Source organism: Malus domestica, chromosome 02 (assembly GCF_042453785.1).
Source record: "Malus domestica chromosome 02, GDT2T_hap1".
In the NCBI taxonomy this organism is placed as follows: Eukaryota; Viridiplantae; Streptophyta; class Magnoliopsida; order Rosales; family Rosaceae; genus Malus; species Malus domestica.
This window is the reverse complement of record NC_091662.1, coordinates 9294299-9317710: the sequence shown is the minus strand read 5'-3', so window position 1 is coordinate 9317710 and position 23412 is coordinate 9294299. Positions and strand designations below refer to the sequence as shown.

The window sequence follows — 23412 nt, the reverse complement described above, 5'->3', positions numbered from 1 at the left end:
TCTTCCTGAAGAACTCCGAACAAACATACAACACAAACACGAAAATATCCACGAGCCTCGTAATTGGTTGATCAGCTTGTTTATTTCCCTTACTGCATCCAACGTCTTCCTCCCATCCCTCGTCGATTCAACAAGTAGTTTGTCCCTTAGTTCTTCTATATGTGGAGTCAGATTCTCCAAGCTGCCAAAATTAATTTCGCCAGAAACGCTTTCAGTCATTCTAAAAGCACTTCCAAGCGAGTTCTTATCTTGTTCATCAGAGAAACACAACACATTGTGCCTACATAGTACATATACCTCCTATTAATTTAACTCTCCTACTAAGAATACAAAAAAATTGGTCTTTGGGCCTGAGAATTTGAGAGCTTTGGGCTTGATAATTGAAAGTGAAATCATCCAATTGAAATTCGGCTAAGATTTCCACCCAAATTTTGGGTGCAAGGATAGTTTGGGCTCTGGCGACGATGACATCGGCCACGTCCTCCCGGTCCACCGTGGGAGATACAGGCTATGGCACCGTTTATTGTTGTATGTTTATTTTAAAGAATTATAGAGAGGTGAGGGACGACGAGCAAAGAGAGAGAGGAGAGAATTGGGCGAGTCTAGTGGTGTTATTTATATCTCATTGTGCATTTATTTTCTAGTGGTATTACAACTGAAATAGATACTAACTAAAAGATTTTATAGAATCCTAATAGGATTTACACTCATAGCTAAATTAGGATTGCAACAATTATGTCATTTTTGCTGCTATGATCCAGTGGTATATAATATCTTTACTGTCTTTATTTCGAGGACAACTGCTCATTAATTTACTGTAAAAATTAACTTTGGAAAGCAGTCCCCAGACGAACCGCACATAATCTTCAGACACAGACGAAAAAACTGTAATGAACAATATCCAGTAAACGACTTTGGGGGCATCCGACAAGGAGAGACCTCGTTTACACTTCTCACTAATTTGTCCATTGACGGCAATAACCATCACACCAATGAAGATGTGTAACGCAAGGGCAGCCAATGCAAGTAGATTCACAAATGACTGGACCAAAGATACGCCCCATTTGCAGATTTTACAGCGGGACAATATTATCCCTTCCAAACTGTTGTTCTATATGTTTGGGTTAATATTTGAACTTTGGGATAAAGGAAGGAAGGCCCAAAAAAGAAGCCAAGAAAACACGACTCTGCCCGAAAGCCCAGCACCAAACCCATTCGCCCGGCCCAAAGCAAAATAGTGGTTCTACATAAATGCAAAGGCAAGTGGACTACATAGAAGTGACACCTGATGGAAATCGACCTACTCTCAGCCCAAAAGAACTTTCTAATTGCAGAGGACGTAAATTGTTGATGAGTCACTACCCCTCAATTACTTTCGGGCAGGAACCAAGTTGCAAGCAGTCGAGCCGATTCAACTATAAAAGAAGGAAGAGGGCCTAGAAACAAGGACACTCCATCAAACAAACAAATACACAAACTCTGCTTAAGCCAGATTTGCATATGGAGTTGTAGTAGTCAGCCCCCAACATACGAAGCTGTAGTCAGCCTCCAATCTCAGTCATTTTCAGGATCAACCCTCACAAAAGCCATATTTTATCCAGTTTAATAGCTCTACTACTCTCTTAACCACAGTAGTATCGATTCCCTTATGTTATCCCTGTTTACTACTCACTCCATTTTCTCCCCAAACCTTTGTATCAAAAAAGAAGTGACGCTTTACAAGATTCAACCTTGCCCGACACGGTTAAATCTATCCCGAACCCTTTTGTTTTGTTCTTTGCTTAATAGATATGGTATTGTCATGTATCTTTCTACATATATTCAAGTGATTTCCAGTCTTTTAATAGTTCAAAGATCTCTCAATCTTCATATTTAGTTCATTCAACGTTCATTAGGGCATTATCATTGAACTAAAACCATTCGGCCAGATTTGGACATCCGTTCTTTAAAGCATACAAGATGAACAAAAGTCTTTGACCTCAAGGCATAGAAAAGAACTTAATGTAGACTTAACCCATCTACGACAATCCTTTGATAAACAAGAAGTTAGAAGTAACTTGGGGCGCAAGTAATCGGCTTAAATACACTTGTTTTACGTCTGCCATACAGAGATGGCAATGGCACGCCTAAGCACTGGAAGTTAGTTTTGATTGTGAGCCTCCAAGCCTACACCTAAGGCTATGCAAAGGCACATTTTCGAAGCTAACTTTGTTCTCCTATTGTAGCATTGTAACAAGTAGGAGATCGACAATCGATCAAAGTGCTAACTCCTCGATGAGCTATGTGCTCGAGCCAGGAACTCCACCAACAATATTCCTGCCCGAACACTATAGGTTTGTGGTTTTCTGTTCTCCTTCTAATCTATAAACCATTTTATTCCAGGTCGTTGGAGTGGATATTTACCCAGGTATGCTCATTTCTGCTCTGCAACTCGTAGGCATCACGATGTCAAGTTTGACATGATGTAGTAATTGAAACTTGAGTACAAAACTTGATTTGTTTTTCGAAAATGGTCGTCGTCTGTAGAATTTGCATCTATATGAGACAATAAAACTAACTTTTACAATAATTTCTCCTTGATGGTTTTTCTATAGCTGCAAAAATTGGAGAGGGAATATTGTTGGATCATGGTACATGCGTGGTTTGGAAACAGAGTTTCACTGATGCACATTAGTCAATTTCATAATTTGTTTCCGTTTCAATTTATGGGTTCGTTCGCGTCGTGCTGAAAAGTACTTGTTAATAATAAAGAACTATGTATTCTGCTTTTACCAACAGGGTGCGACTCTGGGAGGAACTGGGAAGGAAACTGGTGATCGTCATCCAAAAATAGGTGACGGTGCACTAATTGGAGCCAGTGTAACTATACTTGGGAATATCAAGATAGGTCGAGGAGCAATGGTAGCTGCTGGTTCCCTTGTGCTGAAAGATGTCCCTCCACACAGGTAGAAAGTAATTTTTGTATTTTAGTGCAGTAACGTAACTAATGTTTCATAAATATGTATTTACTCTAGTTACAAGCATATGAAAATGACATTTCTTTCTGTGGTGCTCAAGCATGGTGGCGGGAATACCAGTAGAGGTGATCGGATATGTAGACGAAATAGATCATTCATTAACAATGAAGCACGGTATGTAATATGGTTGGGATGCAATTAATAATTGTTCACATTGAGCTTAGGTCTTGCGTTTGTTGTATATGTTTTATTTAGAATTAGGATACTGAGATATTCATGATTATCATGCCTCACATGTAAAATTTCTTGTTATGAATCTACAGATGTTACCAAAGAGTTTTTCGAACATGTAGTTGTGCGGCGTAAAGATACAAGACCTGCTGGTTGGTGTAAAGATTCCTCTGTCCTTCCCTTTCTCAAGTAAAGTAAATAGGGGAATAGCTGGTTCCTTCTCGGGGCTTGCCTCCCTCATTATTTCTCTAGTATAACCATCTTTTGGGGTAGAATACTCCAAATCTAGTATTCTCTGCAAACTTCATGTTAAAGAATAGAGTTTGCTCACTTCTCCTTTGGTCTCCAGAGAAATCTTTTCCATACTTTTCAACACTTGCACCATGGTGGCTTGCAAGTCTTCATTGGTCACATTTCTTCCTGACTTCTCAGATGAAGTCGGACTTTCTAGAATAGCTTGTCCTCGTAGGGAGGGGAAATCTTATAAATGATCTGTCATGTCTGATCTTGGTAAACACTGAGGTGACCCGTACTCTGTGTTCCACCTGAAGGTTCGCTCATTCCTTCTTTTTCTTCTTGGCAAGAAAATGGATCCCACCAGACGTGCCAAAATTATATTCGGGCAAAGATTTCTCTAGAGAAGGTCTGTGGACCTCAAGACAGCTCCCCAAAGGATTGGCACTTTGACGTTTGGTAGTCGGGCTCTTGCTTGTTGGTGTGTTGCAATAAAAGCTTGAAGTTAGTTTTGAAATGTGCCTTAGGTGTAGGCCTTAAGACTCGCAATCAAAACTAACTAAATGTTTAGGCGTGCCACTGCTATCTCAGTATGATAGATGTAGAATAAGTGTGTTTTAAGTCAGACTTCTTGTTTATCAAAAGATTGTCACATATGGGTTAAGTCTGTATTAAGTTCTTTTTCTTGCCTTGTAAACAAAGACTTTTAGTTCATAATCTTGTATGTTCGAAAAGAGGGAGTCTAGAGCCCTTTAAATCATTTGCTTGATTCCAGGTTGTTCTTAATGAAAACAGGTTTATTGCGTTAACAAAATCCGGATGCACATGAAATTCTAAGGTAGGGAATAACTAGAAATAACTTGAATACATGCTGAAAAGTACATTTAGATGACAGATCTACTAATTTAAAGGACAAACGAAGAGATTCGGGCAAGATTTTACCTTGTCTGGCAAGGTTGAACCTCTTATAGCCACTTCTCTTTGAGTTTATAGGGATTGTATGCTAAAAGGGATGGATGGTAAATAGGTTTTACACGAGAGAATCGATACTACAACACTAGTGAAGGTAGCAGAGTTTTTACACTAAACAAAAGATAGTTTTTTACTCATAATGCCACTGAAAAGTAGTGTTTTTTGGCTGATAGTAGGTTGGTCTCCAACACTTGTCACTTCAGTTATAGTCTTAGCTGAGAAGGCTTTTAATCTGCATCAGGCTTCAAGGTGAGCTTGGGGCAAATGCAACCTGCTTTAACGCTTTTGGGCTTCCTTTCTCTTAAACCCAAAAAAACCCAAATATTAACACAAAAAGAACGAAAGCACTGGAGCCAATGGAGGAAAGCAATCTGCGGACCCGTGAGCCGGAGAAACCTTGTTGATGCTGAGCACGAATTTCTAAAGTGATATCAGCCGCAATCGAGAAGAAGATGCCTAACACAACGCTAACATATCCAAATAGGTTACCAAATGACCCGACGAAAAATACACCGACCCTCGCCCACCACACAACCGATTTGCAGCCTTTACAGCTTGAGCGGGACAATATTTTCCAGTCCGGTACTGCTGTTGCAATCCGCATACTCTTTCCAAGATGACGAAATATGAGCAGAATTACCCAGACAACAATAATTATGATCAGGCATGATACCCAAAACTCTAGTAATTTAACGATCAGCTTCTTTATTTCCTCAACTGCACCGAACGTCTCCCTCCCGTCCTTCACCGATTCTCCAAGTTGATCGCCGTGTTTCCTCGCCATTCCCAACCACTTGCTCCAATCCCTCGCTAGTTCAACAAGTTGGCCTTGGTTTTTCCTCGCCAAAAGCAAGTTCTCTTTCGCATCCCTCGCTGCGTGCGCTTTTAGCATATTTAACTCCCGTTTGAGAGCCTCGTCCAAAGCTGTGAGTTTGTCTGTATATTTAGCCTTCTCGTACCACTTGGGCTTGTTGGAGCATTTGCCAACCAGCTTTACGCCTTCGGACAAGGTCTTCTTTAACATGTCTATCTCCTTGTTTGAGATTTTCAGTTTCTCGTTTAGATCTTCTATCCGTGGGATCAGTGACTCCAAACCACCAACCGTTGATTTGATCGCTTCGAGGAGGGGACTGAACTCGTTAGTCTTTTTTATCAGAGTAACAACGAGATTATACAGCTCTGAACACAATGTGCCGACAATCCCTCCTACTATAAGGTCTACTCCAGCCATTTCCCGTAAATTCTGGCAGAATATCGTAAATGGAAACTCTTGGGCAACGAAATCTTGAAATGGAAAAAGAAAAAGAGACTCTGTCTCAAATTAAATTGTACCGGAACTATAGATACCGCGTAGAGTTTATACGAAGATTACCGGATGATTCTCTACTGGTCGCCGGTGCCGGAGTTGGTGTGCCGGATGCTTTTACGGTTAAAGCTTTTTGAAATTATTACCGTTCGTGCTGATCTTAAGCAGAAATGAGGCGGAAGAGAAAACGGGAGGAAGACGAAAGCTTGGGAGAGGGGCAGAAGCAAGATTGCGGATGTGGTTTGTGATTTGGGAAGAAGAAAGATATACAGAGAAGGATAGATTAGGACCGAGAATGGCCGAATGAATGAAGGGAAAGGACCATTGGTGTTTGACCAAAAGAAGAGAAGACTAGACCCGTGAGCATCGAGAAAATTTTAATTGTGACGGAAACACTACTGATATATCATGTGTTTTAATAGGAGTAGTGAAAACTTTTACCTTTTAAGTTAGGACAAAAAATTATTTACTACTTTTATGTTTCGTGGTTTTCAACATTTAGAATTATTTACTATTTTCATGATTCGTGGTTTTCAATATTTAGTATATAAAGTTTTTTTCGTCTCAGAGTCATACCGAAAATGTAAATTTTGGGATAGTCTCATATATCCGTTAGTCAAATTGTTAAGTTTCCAGTTAAGTATGACGTGGCGCCCATGTGGACAATAACTGGGCGTCAAGTGTGATGTAGTGCCTATTTAGACAATTAACTTTTTAACACATATATTCCATTATTTGTATAATGATACGTAATGCACCATTCCGTGTACCAATTATACTCAAAAAATCTCTCGTGAGCATCGGACTTAAACGTGGGTGAGGATATAAACAATGTGCAATGGCAGGGAAATTGCAGCAAGTGGGGTAGAAAGCAGAGTTCAGTCAAGTTAAAATATTACAAAGTACAGTTGATGTGTAGGTGCATCAGAAACTAGGTAGAGAGAGACGAGTTCGAGGTCAGTGGAATCTGTCCCTCAAAATTCTAAACTTGTAATATTAGTTTAATATTTTCTTTTCAAATTTTTATTTATTAATTAATAGGTAATGTTAAAAAATAAATAATTTAAAAAATAAATTGGTAAATTACATTTTACCTTTTAGGTTTATGTGCAATTGCAATATCTTACAACATTTTTAAAATATTTCACTCTGATACATTTATTATGATTTTCATTTCAGTTTAATACAACCGTTAATCAATTCGTTAGATTGACTGTTAAATAACAACATGACAAATATAATATTTACATTTTTAATGACGTTGATGCCACGTATTCGCCATGTGTACAAAAAAAACAAATAAAAATTTGGATCAAGATTCTATGCCCTCCCATTTTCCATCCTCTCTTATTTTTCTAGTCATTGATTTCATGTTGAGTTAATTTTATACTTCATATTTTGCCACCTTACACATTTTTACTCTCCTTTCTTCCTCTTCGCTTCCGCTGCTGCATTCACAGACCAAGAAACATTTTTACTCTCAGCCCACAGTTTTTGTTTTGTTTTGGTTTGATTTGTTATCTCTCTTCCCCCTTTCCCCTTTCCCCTTTCGCCTTCCCACTATGGATCTCCTCGGCTCTCTCACTACCCCTTCTCCTCTCATCTGCTTCGGTCTCATGGATTTCTTATTCTTAGTTTCCCATTGATTTCTTCACCACCTACGCCTCTCGATTCACAATCGCCACAGTTTTCGAGTGTTTATTTCAAATTTGTTTAGTTCTCTCTAATCTGTTTATCCCCAAATCGTGACTTTTAGATGATTAAATTCATAAATTCATTTTTTTTTCAACACTCTGGATTCTAAGTTATTCTCTGTTTCTGAAAATTTGCATATAATCTCATCTGTTTTTTTAATTGATCAAAAAAGCCATATTTTGTAAAAAAATTTGGTGTTTGAATTTCTGGGTTTCTCTGAAAAATGATGACTGTGAATCTGGGAATGCTCCATTATGTTCTGAACCATGTGTATGGTGCATTCATGCACAGAACAAAGATAAACGCTCAATTGTAATTCAATCGCATTCTTGGTAAAGGATGTTGTTGTGCAGCTGAAAATGTTTCTTGGCCTGTGAATGAGGCATCAGAAGTGAAAAGGAAGAAAGGAGAGTGAAATTGTGTGAGGTGGCAAAATCTGGAGTATTAAATTAAGGTGGCAAAATCTGGAGTATAAAATTAACCTTACATGAAATCAATGGCTAGAAAAATAGGAGGTGGTGGAAGAGGATGGAAAATGGTAGGGCAGACAATCTTGGTCCTAAAAATTTTCATTTATTAAATACCAATTTAGATATAAAGCTAATATAAAACAAAACTAAATAAACACAAGGTGACACACCCCGACCCAACAAGAATCGAGCTGTGTTGGCCTATACCCGGAAAGTAACGAAGCCATAAAGTATAGTTATGTGGAAAATATGAATAAATTTAAACTAAAAGTGCCTAAATACGAGAGTGCGTTGTGAGCGGGAATGAACCTATTTCACACGTGATGTCAGAGCAAAAGTAAAGTATAGTAGAGTGGATTGAGAATCATACCCTCGAAAGTAATCCCCAATACTAAGATTTGCCACGAATCTTTGTTAAAAAGAAAGCTTCGCTAATAAAACCTGGGGATGAAAACAAAACAAAGGTGAGTGGCCCTGAAAATAAAATTTTAATTAAAACCTTCTCAACGTTATAACCCATTGCTGTAATACCTGTTTAGCTTTCGGAAAATCATAATACGTAAAAGTATGAAATCAATTGTATACTAATAGTAAATCGAGAAGTATACCACGACACAACATCTCATCAGCAATATAAATAATCAGGTGCTTAATAATCCATACTAGCACGCAAGTCGGAGTCACCTAATGTGACTTGTACGACTGCACCCATATCTCATCAATCAATGCTATCACATAAGTCGGAGTCACCTATAGTGACCTGTACGACTCATCCATATCTTTTCAATCAATGTTAGCACTATCATCAACATGTACTCACATGAAGCTTACCTGGCGTCCGCAGCGTCATTTGGCATAACCACTTTAACGTCCCAACATTCTTAATTGGAAATATACCCAGTGATAGGACAGAATAAGATCATGGTTAATCTCTACGCTGTTAACCATCATAACTTCTTTCCTTAAAGAAATCAAGTACCATGTTATATTCGGATTGTTTTATTACTGCATCTAACTGTCTTGTTAGACTGTCTACGTACCCTCAAACGGGATCAAGCCATTCGTAGTTCAATTTAGTACGTCAAAGCATTCACAGTAACTATATGTAGGTAATATGCATATGTATATGCCATAATGTAATCTAAAATTTTGCCATCACATAGTATTTCAGAATATAAATATATATATGACAGGGCATAAATGCATAAATCAATTTAAAAGAATTTATGGAATTATCAACACATAATTATATATATATATATATATATGATAAAAGAAAAAGATCCACTCACTTGGAGTCCGCGCTACAACTCCTTAGGACGAATATCAGGGAGTCACTAACAATTGTCGCCTAGAATAAATATCATATCATGTCTCAAAATTCTTACCGATAGAACATGAAACTTACATAAACACATCTCCAAGGACATTCTAGAATGGTTTGAAACCCATTGATCAAAAGTCAATCATTGGTTAAAGGTCGACGATAGGGTCCACAACCCTACATGACTTGATCTGGAAGATCCGCATCTCGGATTTCTGATCCGTAACTTCCAAAACTCCACATTTTGCTTCTAAAACATCATACTAAAGTTTCATTATTATCCAACGGTTGGATCTCCGCCAATTACTAATTCAAGTGGTGGTCAACATTTTATTTTATGAACTTACAAATCCAATTCAGGAAGATCTGTACTTCAGCTTCTCAATCCGTAATTTCGAATATCCTCAAATATTACATACTATAATGTATTAAAATTTGGTGACGATCCAACGGTCGGATCGTCAATTCACATAATGTTCAAGTAGCGGTCTTTAATGGAACTAGGTTCAAATGACTGAATTTCATCAATCGGACTTCACATATGGAATTGGAGTATCAAATTTAGCCTAGGAAGGTCAAAGGGGTACCTTGGCCCACGCGCCGCCACATGCGTCGCTCTGACTTGCCGAAAAATTCAACTATTTCTAAAAATTACCAAAATTTACAGGAATGAAGATCTCAAAGAGAGGAACAACTTTCATACCTTCCACAAAGTCCAAAAGTGGATGGAAGATGGTCAATTTTGCCCACAAAGTTGGCGGGTGCCTAAAGCTTCCCGACGTCGATTCGTCGTCTACGGTGGTCCAACGGGGTCAAGATTGGTTGAGATTTTCTCCTGGGATGATGGGCTACAAAGCCCAAATGGTGGCATTGGCTATCGCCTTGCCGATTCGCCGGAAAATTGAAGAGGGTGATCGGAGCACTGTTTTGATGCATCGAATTTCGTGGCTTCGTCCCGCCATATATGATGGTTTATAAAGGTGGTTCTTGGTTGAGTGTTGTAGAGGAGAATGAAAGCTTCAAGATGGTGGTGGTGGCGTCGAAAAACTCTGTCGGAGTTGGGCGAAATTGGCCTTGGAAGATGGGTGGTCGCAATGGGTGTAGGTGCATGTGAAAGGCCACGGGAAGGCTGTGAACTTTCCTTTTTTTTTTTTCCTCATTGGCTGAATGATTTTCTTTTCCAATTCCGGATTGGTCCCTCACTCCTTTATCTAATTGGTCCCCTTAACCCATTTGTAGATTGGTTATCAATCCTACAAGGTGGGAGTTCAAATAATTTAACTACCTTTAAATAACCAACTTCAAATATCCATAACTATACCGTTATAATTCGGACTCGCAACGGCTTTCGCCTATGAGTTCATATCAACAAGTACTACGAGGATACGCTAAAAGAATAAGTTATACGTCTCTCTAACGAATGGTCAACAGAAGTCAAAGTCCTTGCCTCTAGGGCATTTTCGTCAATTCACGCTTTTAAAATTTATAAAAACGTAAAATTAGGGACGGGTTGTCACAATCTACCCCTTTAAGAAAATTTCATCTCCGAAATTTAAAATGATTTGTGACACAAAACTCAAAGTTAAGGAAGCATAAATATATGCACTATTGTCCCGTTGAAAAAAAAAAAAAAAAATATATATATATATATATATATATATATATATATATATATATATATATATAACAACATAAAGTTTAGAGTAGTTGTACCGATATTGAAAACTGAAAATAATATTTTCAACTACGTAATTGAAAGTTGCGAACTCCAAAATTAAGTACATAATATCCTTGGGTTGAGCCCAAGTAATAAATAGGTAAAATACAACAAACACATAAATATGTACTATCGTAAAAAGATCTACATGTTTACTTGCTTAACTAGTCTAGCGAATAAGTCCTTGATATTACAGTCTGCAGACTGCGATATCGACAACTTAGCAGACTACGATATCGACAACTCACTGTTGTCATGCTAAGTAACAAATTCTCGAAGGTGCAATATAACCATCATGCCCCCCATTGGGAATTACACAAACAACATCTAATCAAGTCTCTACCGTGCTCACACACTAACGCCCCTTTGGGTATCAACAACAACAAAACAATTCCATCTTGTGAACTCTCACAATTGAACACTTGTTCGTAAAACTTCTCAGTCAAGCAAGTGCTAAGCAAAGAATCTTCATTCCAAATCTCCATAGTGTCACAACAAAGACCAACAATTTTGTAACCTATTTACAAGCATTTCTAGTGAAAATAGGTATCAAATACGATCATGCTACAATTATAAAGCAACTAAACGTAACACACTAAGAAAGTCTGGATAATCCGTTCAGATTGGTTGTTAGTCTGAGGGAGATATATAGTCAATAACAACTTACTACACGTGGCCTTCAAGAAGGCTTCCCAAACACTTGGAAATAAAACATGCATCCCGATAAGATACGATAGTGACATACCTGTCATGTAGTCGAGATAACATAGTCCACAACGCTTTAGTAAGCAAATTCATAGTGAAGTTCTCTCGAACGTAGTGAGAAATGAACTACATTGAGAAGGCTAAAAGAATATTCGAAAATTTAAGGGTCCAAGCAAATCTATCAAATCTGAAATACGAGATAACTAGATTGGATGCATAACATCAAACTACAACATTAACTTTCAAGATATTTGATCACCACGGTAAGATTCGTTCAACCGAGCATTTCCTGGGTGATGGAGTAATTAATGGTCATAATTGCACTTTCAATGTCAATGGTTCTTCTAGTCAGTGCTTCCGCTTTAAGGCAATACAAAGTGCAGTAGGGTAGACACGTACATAAGGTTAACTATAAGACCTTTCAGCACCAACAGGTGAAAATGTTGTCCTTTTTAACCAACGGAAAGCGAATTGACTTGTCACATCAATCGACAATCACCATACATCACCAAAATCTCCCCAGAGAAGTGTCATCCAGCTTTCGAAATAAGATGATGACTGTTGACTTTAGGTCATGAATAAGATGGTTCATTTCGAACAGTTCTAACCGTTGGAAAATAAAAGCAATACTCCATCATGTTGCCTCAGCCTAGTCGTAACATCCAAAGAACACGTTACACTGGATTTCGAAATGATCAGAGTCAACAAAAGGTGTAAAATAGGGGTAAGATGAGACAACACTTCAGTTGTCAGAAACTTTAATCTTTTCCAACAACCCAAACTAATTTAACTTTCCTCGGTCGTAAGTAAGGAAAACACTGTAGCCGAAAGGTTCGCCATCAATTTGTCGATAAATCGACAATATCAAAGATATCTCAGTTTCACAATACTTTGCAAGAATTTCAACCTTCTTCCGCTAACCCCTAAAAAAAATAATATCATTTACTGAGGTCATATCTTCCAAGAAAATACCAACATAACAATGATTACTCGAGAAAGAGGTATAAGGCTGAATTTGAGGGACAACTTGTTGGTATAACTACTCCGAATTTCATCAGGCTATGAAAGAACTCTCGGTTTCCAAAAGTTAACCAAAGAGAACAACTCAAAGTAGGACTAACAGTTTTAGTCATGAACCAACTGAGTTGTTGAAGTCTAACTACGATTCTAGGGTTTGACATTTCGCTTTGTGGATAGGTTTTAGGTTTCTAAGATAAAGTGTTTAGTCCCTGGTTGGGTAAATTCCTAATTGGTAAACTTTGTAACTAAGTTTCTCAATGACGTTAGAAACGTTTGATATGAAGCAAAGAAAATTGGTGTAATACTAGAAAGTGGGTCGATGATGTACCTCACTTAACAATTTGGTGGTATCCTAGGTAAGATTTTGGGATATGACGCCAAAAGTATACGTCATCGAAATGTACAATACTACAAGCCAACTCTACGATACGAATTAAAATGTCTTCACAGTTTCCTCGACACTCAAATCAATCTAATGGTGAGATATCATCCGCATTTCGATTCTATTGTCTACCTATGGAAGTGATCGAGATGTGGCTAGTCCAAGAAGTTTCGTTTACCTAGGTAGGTGATAAGGTAAAAACAACCATGAGTTTACTGTTCTACTACAAAGCTTGATCCTAAACTTCCACAATCCTAGTTTATTCGGCTCAAATAGCCACTGTTGATTAGTTTATCAGTCGCGTCGTTAATTAACGTGCTTAGGATATTTTAATATTGTTTGTTACTCTGAAACTGTGAATTGGCATTCTAGCATAAAGATATCACTCCCAGATACAAGTGTCTGCATCTGGTATCAGAAATCATACCACAGAATACTAGTTGATGGTCTATGGATATCATACATCATTTTCAATTAGTAGCACCATCGTAGGCTGATTATGGGTTAGAGCCTGTTCGAGTAGAAAACTTCGGGTGATACTCGACACTCGATACATTAGCTCGGCTACGGGCTAACAACTCAATTCCTAAAACGTAACTTTCCTTCGTATGGAGGTTCGTCGTTTAAAGTATAGGGACAATTTGCAACACGATTTTCTAAAATGACAATAAGTCGTCTAAAGTACCCAAAACTTGAGTAAAAGTTAACACATTTTTTGTGCTTAACGAGGTGGCAAGATTCGACAATTAGGTTCAAAAACCAAGAATGCTTACATCACGCTTGTGATGGATGCAATACTGCCTAAACTTATGCTCTGATACCAAATTGACACACCCCGACCCGGAATGTCCACTAGGACTCCAAATCGAGTTGTGTTGGCCGACACTCGGCGAAGCCATAAAGTATAGTGATGTGGAAAATATGAATAAATTTAAACCTAAAAGTAACTAAATACGAGAGTGCACTGTGAACGGGAATGAACCCATTTCATACGTGATGTCAGAGCATAAGTAAAGTACAGTAGAGTGGATTGAGAATCATACCCTCGAAGGTAATCCCCAATACTAAGATTTGCCATGAATCCTTGTTGAAAAGAATGCTCCGCTAATAAAACCTGGGGTGAAAATAAAACAAAGGTGAGTGGCCCTGAAAATAAAATTTTAATAAAAACCTTCTCAATGTTATAACCCATTGCTGTAACACTTGTTTAGCTTCCAAAAAATCATGCTACGTATAAGTATGAAATCAATTGTATATTAACAGTAAATCGAGAAGTATACCACGACACAGCATCTCATCAGCAATATAAATAATCAGGTGCTTACTAATCCATACTAGCATGCAAGTCGGAGTCACTTAATATGACCTATACGACTGCACCCATATCTCATCAATCAATGCTAGCACATATGTCGGAGTCACCTATAATGACCTGTACGACTCAGCCATATCTCTTCAATCAATGCTAGCAAATAAGTCGGAGTTACCTATAGTGACATGTACGACTCATCCATATCTCATCAATCAATGCTAGCACATAAGTCGGAGTCACCTATAATGACATGTACAACTTAGCCATATCTCATCAATCAATGCTAGCACATAAGTTGGAGTCACCTATAGTGACATGTACAACTCATCCATATCTCATCAATCAATGCTAGCACATAAGTCGGAGTCATTTATAGTGACCTGTACGGCTCATCCATATATCATCAATCAATGCTAGCACATAAGTCGGAGTCACCTATAGTGACATGTACGACTTATCCATATCTTATCAATCAATGCTAGCACATAAGTCAGAGTCACCTATAGTGACTTGTACGACTCATCCATATCTTATCAATCAATGTTAGCACTATCATCAACATGTACTCACCTGAAGCTTACCTGGCGTCCGCAGCGTCGTTTGACATAACCACTTTAACGTCTCAACATTCTTAATCGGAACTATACCCAATGATAGGCCAGAATAAGATCATGGTTAATCTCTACGCTGTTAACCATCATAACTTCTTTCTTTAAAGAAATTAAGTACATTGTTAAATTCGGATTATTTTATGGCTACATCTAACTGTCTTGTTATACTGCCTACATACCTTCAAATGGGATCAAGCCATTCGTAGTTCAACTTAGTACGTCAAAGCATTCACAGTAACTATATGTAGGTAATATGCATATGGATATGCCATAATGTAATCTAAAATTTTGCCATAACATAGTATTTTAGAATATAAATATATATGGCAGGGCATAAATGCATAAATCAATTTAAAAGAATTTATGGAATTATCAATCACATAATTATATATATATATATATATATATATATATATATATATATATACGCACACGATAAAATAAAAAGATCCACTCACATGGAATCTGCGCTACAACTCTTTAGCACGAATATCAGGGAGTCATGAACAATCGTCGCCTAGAATAAATATCATATCACTTCTCAGAATTCTTACCCATAGAACATGAAACTTACATAAACACATCCCCAAGGACATTCTAGAATGATTTGAAACCCATTAACCAAAAGTCAACCGTCAGTCAAAGGTCGACGGTAGGGTCCACAACCCTACATGACTCGATCTGGAAGATCTGCATCTTCGATTTCCAATCTGTAACTTTCAAAGCTCCACATTTTGCTTCTAAAATATCGTACTAAAGTTTCATTACGATCCAACGGTTGGATCTCCACCAATTACCAATTGAAGTGGCGGTCAACATTTTATTTTACGAACTTACAAATCCAATTCGGGAAGATTCGTACGTCAGATTCTCAATCCATAAGTTTCTAATATCCTCAAATATTACATACTATAATGTATTAAAGTTTGGTGACAATCCAACGGTCGGATTGTCAATTCACATAATGTTCAAGTAGAGGTCTTTAATGGAACTAGGTTCAAATAACTGAATTTCGTCAATCAGACTTCACATATCGAATTGGAGTATCAAATTTAGCCTATGAATGTGTTTGGGCCCAAAATAATAGTTTGGACCGAGTATAGAATCATTCTCGGCCCGGAAGGCCTTGCAACAAGAATACCATGGATCGTTTAGTACGTAGGCCTCCAAACCTAGGTCGCCTAGGTCATAACGCAAAAAGTCGAGTCCTAATGCAATGAGGAGTCTCGGCAGGACCTGGAAGCGAATTCGGCTCGGTTAGGGACTAGGTTCACAATCCTAGTGAAAGAAGGACTGGTCGAGTTGGCGCTGATCAGGAGAAGAAGACCTAGTCCGAGTAGGTTTTTAACTCGACCTTGGGGGGAGCCGTTGCTATAAATAGAAGAGGCTGCGCATCATTCAAGACCCCTGCAAAATCAATACAAAACTGCCCTGCGCAAACTCAACAACTTGAGATTTTTTCTTTCTTTTCGGCTGACACATCTTCCGTTGGCATCAACAGCACTGTGGAAGCAACCGGTGATATCTTAAGTCGGTATAGATAACTCTATCACCGTAGAATCAGCCGGTCTCGCAGCATCTTCCGTTGGCATCAACAGCACTGCGGCGATGACGGTTGATTACTTATCCAAGTCTCGGTCGAGAAGGATTTCTGAATCCTTATTGGTCGAGGTCATCTCATCAGCCTCCTCGGCAAAGTGAGGTGTTACAGTTATTGCATTCGGCACATTGAGAGCCGAATTTAATATTGAACTTCGTAAGAATAGTAACCTTGTCTTCAGGTTCGAGAGCCCAAAAGGTCGAGACGCGTTCCTTTCTCGACTGCAATCGCAAGACGCAGAAGTCAGCCGCGTACCCAACACGACATCAGCAAAATTTACTCCTTGGCCGAGCTCGGCCGACGAGTTAGCACGCCCCGCATTCATCGAAAGACGTAGTTAGCTTATAGATTACTCGGCCTGCGCGCCACGTAGGCTTGGTAGTTTCTAGGGTCAACATTTTGGCATGCCCAGTGGGACCCAGTGTTAGACTACGAAGTTCATGCCAATTGAAACACGATCGGTAAAAAAGAAAACAGCTATGGGAAAGTCGACAGCCGATCTACCAAATCAGAACGCAGGACACCATGTGCCACAAGCGCAGAATCCCATCAACGCCGTGACACCTGAGTCCACGAGCGCAACTCGCCGAGAAAGGTAAGTTAATCTCGGCGGTCAGGTTCGCAGTCTTGAAATTCCCCACAGGAACACTTGCGTTCTCAATGAAGGAGTAATAGAAGATTGTGACGAAGATGGTGGCGAAGGATTCGATCCACCCACAAGGTCGTTTCTTCGAAAACGGCTTGACGAACAATCTCGGACAGTTGAACAGACATTGAGTCGAGGAATCGATAAACTTCATGACGTGATACGCAATTCCAGTGAAGCACAAACCAGATTACTCGAGATACTGGTTAGTAAGGTCAGCGATGGTAGAATTTTCGATCTTGCCCAACATTTACCGCCGAGGAATAATCTGTTATCAAGTGCACCGGCCGAGCCAATTCCTGCTCGGTTCAGGCCGCTTCAATTGGAAAGAGGAGGAGGGTCGAATAGTAGGTCAGACGGATCCGACCAGAGAGCGGAAGTAACGCCCGTCGATATGACCGAAGTTCAACGGATGATCGATTCGGCCATGAAGAAAGGGCCGAAGTTCCCTAAGTTTATACACCCGTATCCAGCTTACGTGGAATAGGTCGAATACCCTAGAGGTTTCAAGATCCCAGATTTTAGCCTTTTTACCGGAGAATCATCCTTATCCTCGTTGGAACATGTAGCTCGTTTCACCGCACAGTGCGAAGACGTTAATAGTGACTTTCACAAGTTGCGACTTTTCAATTTTTCGTTGACCGGCTCAGCGTTCGCCTGGTATATTAACCTCCCACCGAACTCCGTCCAGAGTTGGGAGGAGTTGGTCGAGAAATTTCATGAGTAGTTTTATCGACCGGGAATGGAAATGTCAGTATCCTCACTGGCAAAGATGGCTCAGGCGTCCGATGAGTCACCAATGGATTATCTTACTAGATTCAAATCAGCTAGGAACTGGTGCCGAGTTCCTCTCCCCGAAGTTGAATTCGTCAGACTTGCTCTGAACGGTCTTGACGTCGAATACAAAAAGAAATTCTTGGGGGCAAACTTTCGGGATATGTACGAATTGGCCCAGCATGTCGAGCAGTATGATTATTTGCTCCGCGAGGAAAAGATTTCGAAAGCTCCATCTCGGGGGACGATTTACAAGAATCCTACTATCAGTTATGGATCAACCGAGGATGAATGCGTTAGTGTGGATGCAGCTGAGATAGTGATAGATAAGCCATACGTTTGCAAGGCACTGACTCAAGTTGATTCTAAGGAAGTCAAAACCCGCTCGGCTACTGAAAGAGCACTGAAACCGTCGAAAGTTTATACTTTTGATATTACAAAAGCCGATGTAATTTTTGATCAACTATTATCAGCAAGGATCATCAAACTTCGACTTGGGCACAACATTCCCAAGGTCGAAGAGCTTAAAGGGAAGATATATTGCAAATACCACAATTCAAGCAAACAGACGACAAACAATTGTGTCGTGTTTCGAGACAACGTCCAAAGCTGGATTGATAATGGCAAATTGAAATTTCCAGAGAAGAAGATGAGTGTTGATACTGACCCGTTCCCCACAGCAACAATAAATATGGTTGATGCGTGCCTACCTAAAGACAAAGGGAAAGGGAAGGCCGAAGATGTTGCGACGCAACGCTTTCGGAATCAGAATTCTCAGCCACGTTTCATGGCTAATTTTCGTTCAAACAAACCGCCCACAGCTTTAACGGGACCCGCTATTGTCAAACCTATGATAGATTATACCACCGATGAAGACAGTGGGACATCGGTTTTGTGCAGTAAATGTAGAGCAAAGGTCGGTAGTGAGCCAGAGGAGAAACCCTATTCACTTATAACGAAACGACCTACGGCCGTAACCCAGCAGAAGGTTGCCGACGTAGGCCAACATCAAGGGGTTTTTGATAGGCTCGGTCCCAAAGTGAGGATGGAAGAGGCACCTTCAGTCAGGCGGCGTCTTGATTTTAATGATTCATTTTACGACGAGGGCTACTATAAACGTAATTCTAGCAGTTCGGAGTCATCGCGGAGCCAAAAAACTTTCAAACCTCCCAAACCTAGCGATCAACGTTGGTATACATATCATTCCTCGAAAGGCATTTACACCGCACTGTCCAAATCCCAGAAACGCCGGCACCAAAGGATAGATTGCATGGCCCGCCGACAAGCGGCCTAAGAAACTTCGGCTCCTCAATGGCGGTCGAAGGACACAATTGTTACTGATGATGAACGACCACCTCCAGCTATTATGACAGAGTTGGTTCAAGGAAAATGGCTGGTCAACCGAGATATCGAAACCACGTTCGAAGAGGCTGATAAACAGATCAAACTTCTTCTTCGGCCGGGAGAGATGAAGGCACGCCTCGAGCATTTCAGGCAAGAGGCCGAAAGCAAATTAGCCCCGTCGGCTATACAAGAACCTTTGATTAAAATTCGACGGAATTTGCACCCACCGTTCCTCAGGGAGGCTTTGGAGTACATGCGAGAATTCCATAAGAAACATTCGGCCAATGATCTGTATGGCTTGCCGAAGGCATGTCAGGATACAATTGATTTAGTCCTGATTTGTCCTGATGCCGAGCGAATCATTCAGAAGACCTCAGACCCAGGATTGAAAGCAAGATTCCAGCACATACGAGAAGCTCGTGTCATTGGATTTGAAGTCGACCCATACACTGATATCGATGCAGTCGACCTTCCTTTCTCAATGGAGGACCTTCAGTATTTACGATATCACTTCGAAGTATTTTCGGCTGTTTCTCTTTTCGGCCTTACGACCGATGAAATAGCACGTGTTGCGCGATTGGATGCTTACCTCGACACCAGGGATGCCCGGATACACTACCAAGAGCAGGCTCGGATCTTGACCCCAAGCACACTGTCGACTTCAACCTCACTTGAGGCAATCACGCATAACCAACAAGCTGCCGAAGCAACAACACAGGATCAAACCCTTGAAGAAGGAGCAGAAGAGTCTCTTTGTCCAACTTTGACAACAACGGAAGCTGTAGTTGCCGACCAGACGAAAGATGATGTTAACGAGGAGGATCCTAACCCGATGGGCCCATCCGTCTTGGATAACATGGAAATCAGTATGGTCCATGTGTTACCTGCTGCTTTTCAATCCAGCACAGCTCAGCCAAATTTCCTCAATGGTGATGTAGTCGCCGAGGAAGCCGGCCATGTTGATTTCGTATTCGTTGCTGAAGCTGACTCTATAACAAAATATGACAATATCAAAGTAGCTTTGGCCGAATTATTTCCTCGTTCACCATCGGCCAACCTCCATCATTTAAAGCCATTGTATGTGACGGCCCATATCGAGGGATATCCAGTTTCTAAAGTTTTTGTCGATTGTGGAGCTACCGTCAATATCATGCTAATGAACATCATGAAGGCCTTACGTCGCTCTAATGACGAACTTATTCCGTCAGGGATCACAATGAGTAGTATCGTCGGCGACAAATCCCAAACCAAAGGTGCCTTTCCGCTGACAGTGAATATTGCCGGTCGCATTTACATGACCGCCTTTTTCGTGGTCGATTATAAAACCGAGTATAATGCACTACTCGGTCGAGATTGGATTCACCAAACCAGATGTATTCCTTCCTCATTGTATCAAGTGCCCGTTTTTTGGGACGGCAAATCGGTCACTGTTCACCCGGCCGATAGCCAACCCTTCGAAACCAACATGATCCAAGCACGGTACTATAATGACCACGTCGGCTATATTACTTTGCAAGGCTTCGATGATGAAGGACGGCCAACTCAGATTTCTGTTCAGAAAGTTATCGAGGTTGACGCCGAGACTGTCCACCAGGATTCGGCGAGACTCGGATTAGCCAACTTTCTTCCCGAAGTCGATGTTTGACGCCGATCGGGAGGAACGAAGGGCCGCGGTTTCATCTACTATGGAACGACTGCTGGCCCATTGGTATACTATATCTTAACAACCAAATTCGGGCGTTAACCTCGTCGAGTTCCTTGCCGAAGGAAATAATGGTCTTGTCTTATCCCTTGATAAAGTTCGAGCCGCCCCGGCCGAGCTCGAAGATCATCAGCCCCAAGTTAAGGACCCCCTGGAAGAGATTAATGTTGGGACGGCCGACGACCCACGGCCTTTGTTTATTAGTGCATTACTTCCCCAACAAATGAAGGACGAACTTCGTGCCTTGCGTACAGAGTTCAAAGATTGTTTTGCTTGGAGCTACCATGAAATGCCCGGCTTAGATCGCACTCTTGTCGAACATGAAATACGTATTAAGCCCGGATGCAAACCTTTCCGGCAACCACCTCGTCGATTCTCGACCGAAGTGCAACTCGGCATCAAGGATGAACTAGTTCGACTTTTGAAAGCCGGGTTTATTCGGACAGCTCGATATGTGGAATGGTTGGCGAATATCGTTCCTGTCTTAAAGAAGAATGGTGCACTGCACATCTGCATCGATTTCAGAAATCTGAATCTGGCAACTCCCAAAGATGAGTATACAATGCCGATTTCAGATCTATTAATCGATGCTGCGGCGAATCATGCGATCTTATCCTTTATGGATGGACACGCCGGGTACAACCAAATTTTCATTGCTGAAGCCGATGTGCACAAAACTGCTTTCCGCTGCCCAGGGGCACTCGGCACTTACAAATGGGTTGTTATGCCATTCGGCCTAAAAAATGCCGGCGCCACATACCAACGGGCGATGAACACCATATTTCATGACTTAATTGGAACCATCGTCGAAGTCTATATTGACGATGTTGTAATTAAATCCAAACAACGGCGAACTCATGTGGATGATCTCCGACAGGCTTTCCTTCGTATGCGCCAACACAATCTCAAAATGAATCCTACCAAATGTGCATTCGGTGTGTCGGCCGGTAATTTTCTCGGTTTCCTGGTACATCACCGTGGGATTGAAGTGGACGAAAATAAAGCACGTGCAATCATCAGTGCTCCACCACCGACTACGAAGAAACAGCTGCAGTCCTTACTCGGCAAGATAAATTTTCTCCGTCGATTTATAGCTAACTCGGCAGGAAAAATGAAAGCGTTTTCAACACTTTTGAAACTTAAGGACTCAGATACATTTGCGTGGACGAACGAGCATCAGGCGGTGTTTACACAAATCAAAGTCTCCCTCACAACACCACCTGTCCTTGTTCCACCTCGGCGCGGTAAACCCCTCAAACTATATATCTCGGCGGCTGAAGAGTCCATCGGCTGCCTCCTTGCCCAAGACAATGATGCCGGGCGAGAGTAGGCTATTTTTTACCTCAGTCGAAATCTTAATCCACCGGAGATCAATTATTCCGCCGTGGAGAACCTCTGTCTTGCCGTGTTCTTCGCCGCCTCCAAACTCCGGCATTACATGCTTCCGTCGGTCACACAAATCATTGCCCAGATCGACGTTATCCCGTACATGCTTACCCGGCCAATCGTAAAAGGGAGAATTGGGAAGTGGACGATGGCGTTGTCCGAGTTTAGCCTACAATACGTGCCTCAGAAAGCTGTCAAAGGCCAAGCATTGGCCGATTTCCTTGTTCACCACCCTTCCCCCTATGGTTTTGGGGACACTGATGTCGAAATCGGCATGGTTGAAACACGCGACAACTATTGGACGATGTATTTTGACGGGTCCAGTACTTCATCCTCGGCCGGCGTTGGAGTTGTCATTCAATCTCTTAATCATGATCGTTGGTATTTTTCGCTTAAGTTGGATTTTGACTGCATCAATAATCAGGCCGAATATGAAGCCCTAATCATCGGCCTTGGCCTCCTTCATGACTTGCGGGCCACCCGTGCCCTCGTCTTCGGCGACTCTGAGTTTGTGATTAACCAACTTAATGGGTCTTTTTGCTGCATAAGTTGTACCCTGGCACCCTACCACATGGTTGCCAGCTATTTGGCCGAGTCATTCGACGGTATTACGTTCGAACAAGTTTCCCGGATCTATAATACCGACGCAGATGAGTTGGCTCAAATTGCCTCTGGTGCACAACTCCTGGGGGGCAAGCTAGGCCGAGAAATACCGGTGTTACGACAATTATACCCGGCCTTGGTCAACCAGCAAATCCTCCGGCGCGACGATGTAATACGCACTCGAGTCATGTCTTTACCTTCGTTGCTAGACCGATAAGATACTATAGAGGTTTACACCGTCGAGGCAACACCAGATGATTGGAGAAAGCCCATTATGCAGTACCTTGACAATCCCAATGGAAAACATAGTCGCAAGACACGAGTCCACGCCACGAACTATGTCATGTACCAAAACGAGTTATACCGAAAATGGGAGGATGGATTGCTACTGCTATGCCTCGGCCCCCAAGAGGGTGCTCGG

General features: G+C 40.9%; 3 protein-coding genes across 3 annotated transcripts; 2 read left to right on the top strand and 1 right to left on the bottom strand.

Moving 5' to 3' along the window:
• Positions 1-2274: 2274 nt before the first annotated feature.
• Positions 2275-3381, top strand: LOC139190956 (serine acetyltransferase 4-like). The gene is made up of 5 exons (XM_070811449.1): positions 2275-2333; positions 2383-2407; positions 2779-2945; positions 3058-3131; positions 3281-3381. The coding sequence occupies exons 1-5, from the start codon at positions 2275-2277 to the stop codon at positions 3379-3381; spliced, it is 426 nt and encodes a 141-aa protein (XP_070667550.1).
• Positions 3382-4268: 887 nt separating this feature from the next.
• LOC103455671 (uncharacterized) lies at positions 4269-6024 on the bottom strand. The gene is made up of 2 exons (XM_008395256.4): positions 5767-6024; positions 4269-5678 (listed from the first exon to the last, which is right to left on the bottom strand). The coding sequence occupies exon 2, from the start codon at positions 5623-5625 to the stop codon at positions 4696-4698; it is 930 nt and encodes a 309-aa protein (XP_008393478.2). The 5' UTR covers positions 5626-5678; positions 5767-6024; the 3' UTR covers positions 4269-4695.
• A 15201-nt stretch (positions 6025-21225) lies between these two features.
• Positions 21226-23208, top strand: LOC139190952 (uncharacterized). Its single transcript, XM_070811446.1, has 2 exons — positions 21226-21638; positions 22350-23208. Exons 1-2 carry the CDS (start codon positions 21226-21228, stop codon positions 23206-23208), a joined length of 1272 nt encoding a protein of 423 aa, XP_070667547.1.
• Positions 23209-23412: the final 204 nt, after the last annotated feature.

What these genes read in the sequence shown, in the direction of transcription:
- LOC139190956 (XM_070811449.1), top strand. Translation starts at nt 2,275, where the DNA reads ATGAGCTATGTGCTCGAGCCAGGAACTCCACCAACAATATTCCTGCCC. An exon ending in TGGAGTGGATATTTACCCAG is followed by an intron (nt 2,408 to 2,778) that starts GTATGCTCATTT and finishes TTTTACCAACAG; the next exon opens with GGTGCGACTCTGGGAGGAAC. An exon ending in TTCATTAACAATGAAGCACG is followed by an intron (nt 3,132 to 3,280) that starts GTATGTAATATG and finishes ATGAATCTACAG; the next exon opens with ATGTTACCAAAGAGTTTTTC.
- LOC103455671 (XM_008395256.4), bottom strand. Translation starts at nt 5,625, where the DNA reads ATGGCTGGAGTAGACCTTATAGTAGGAGGGATTGTCGGCACATTGTGT.
- LOC139190952 (XM_070811446.1), top strand. Translation starts at nt 21,226, where the DNA reads ATGAAGGACGAACTTCGTGCCTTGCGTACAGAGTTCAAAGATTGTTTT. An exon ending in TTTATGGATGGACACGCCGG is followed by an intron (nt 21,639 to 22,349) that starts GTACAACCAAAT and finishes TTTTTACCTCAG; the next exon opens with TCGAAATCTTAATCCACCGG.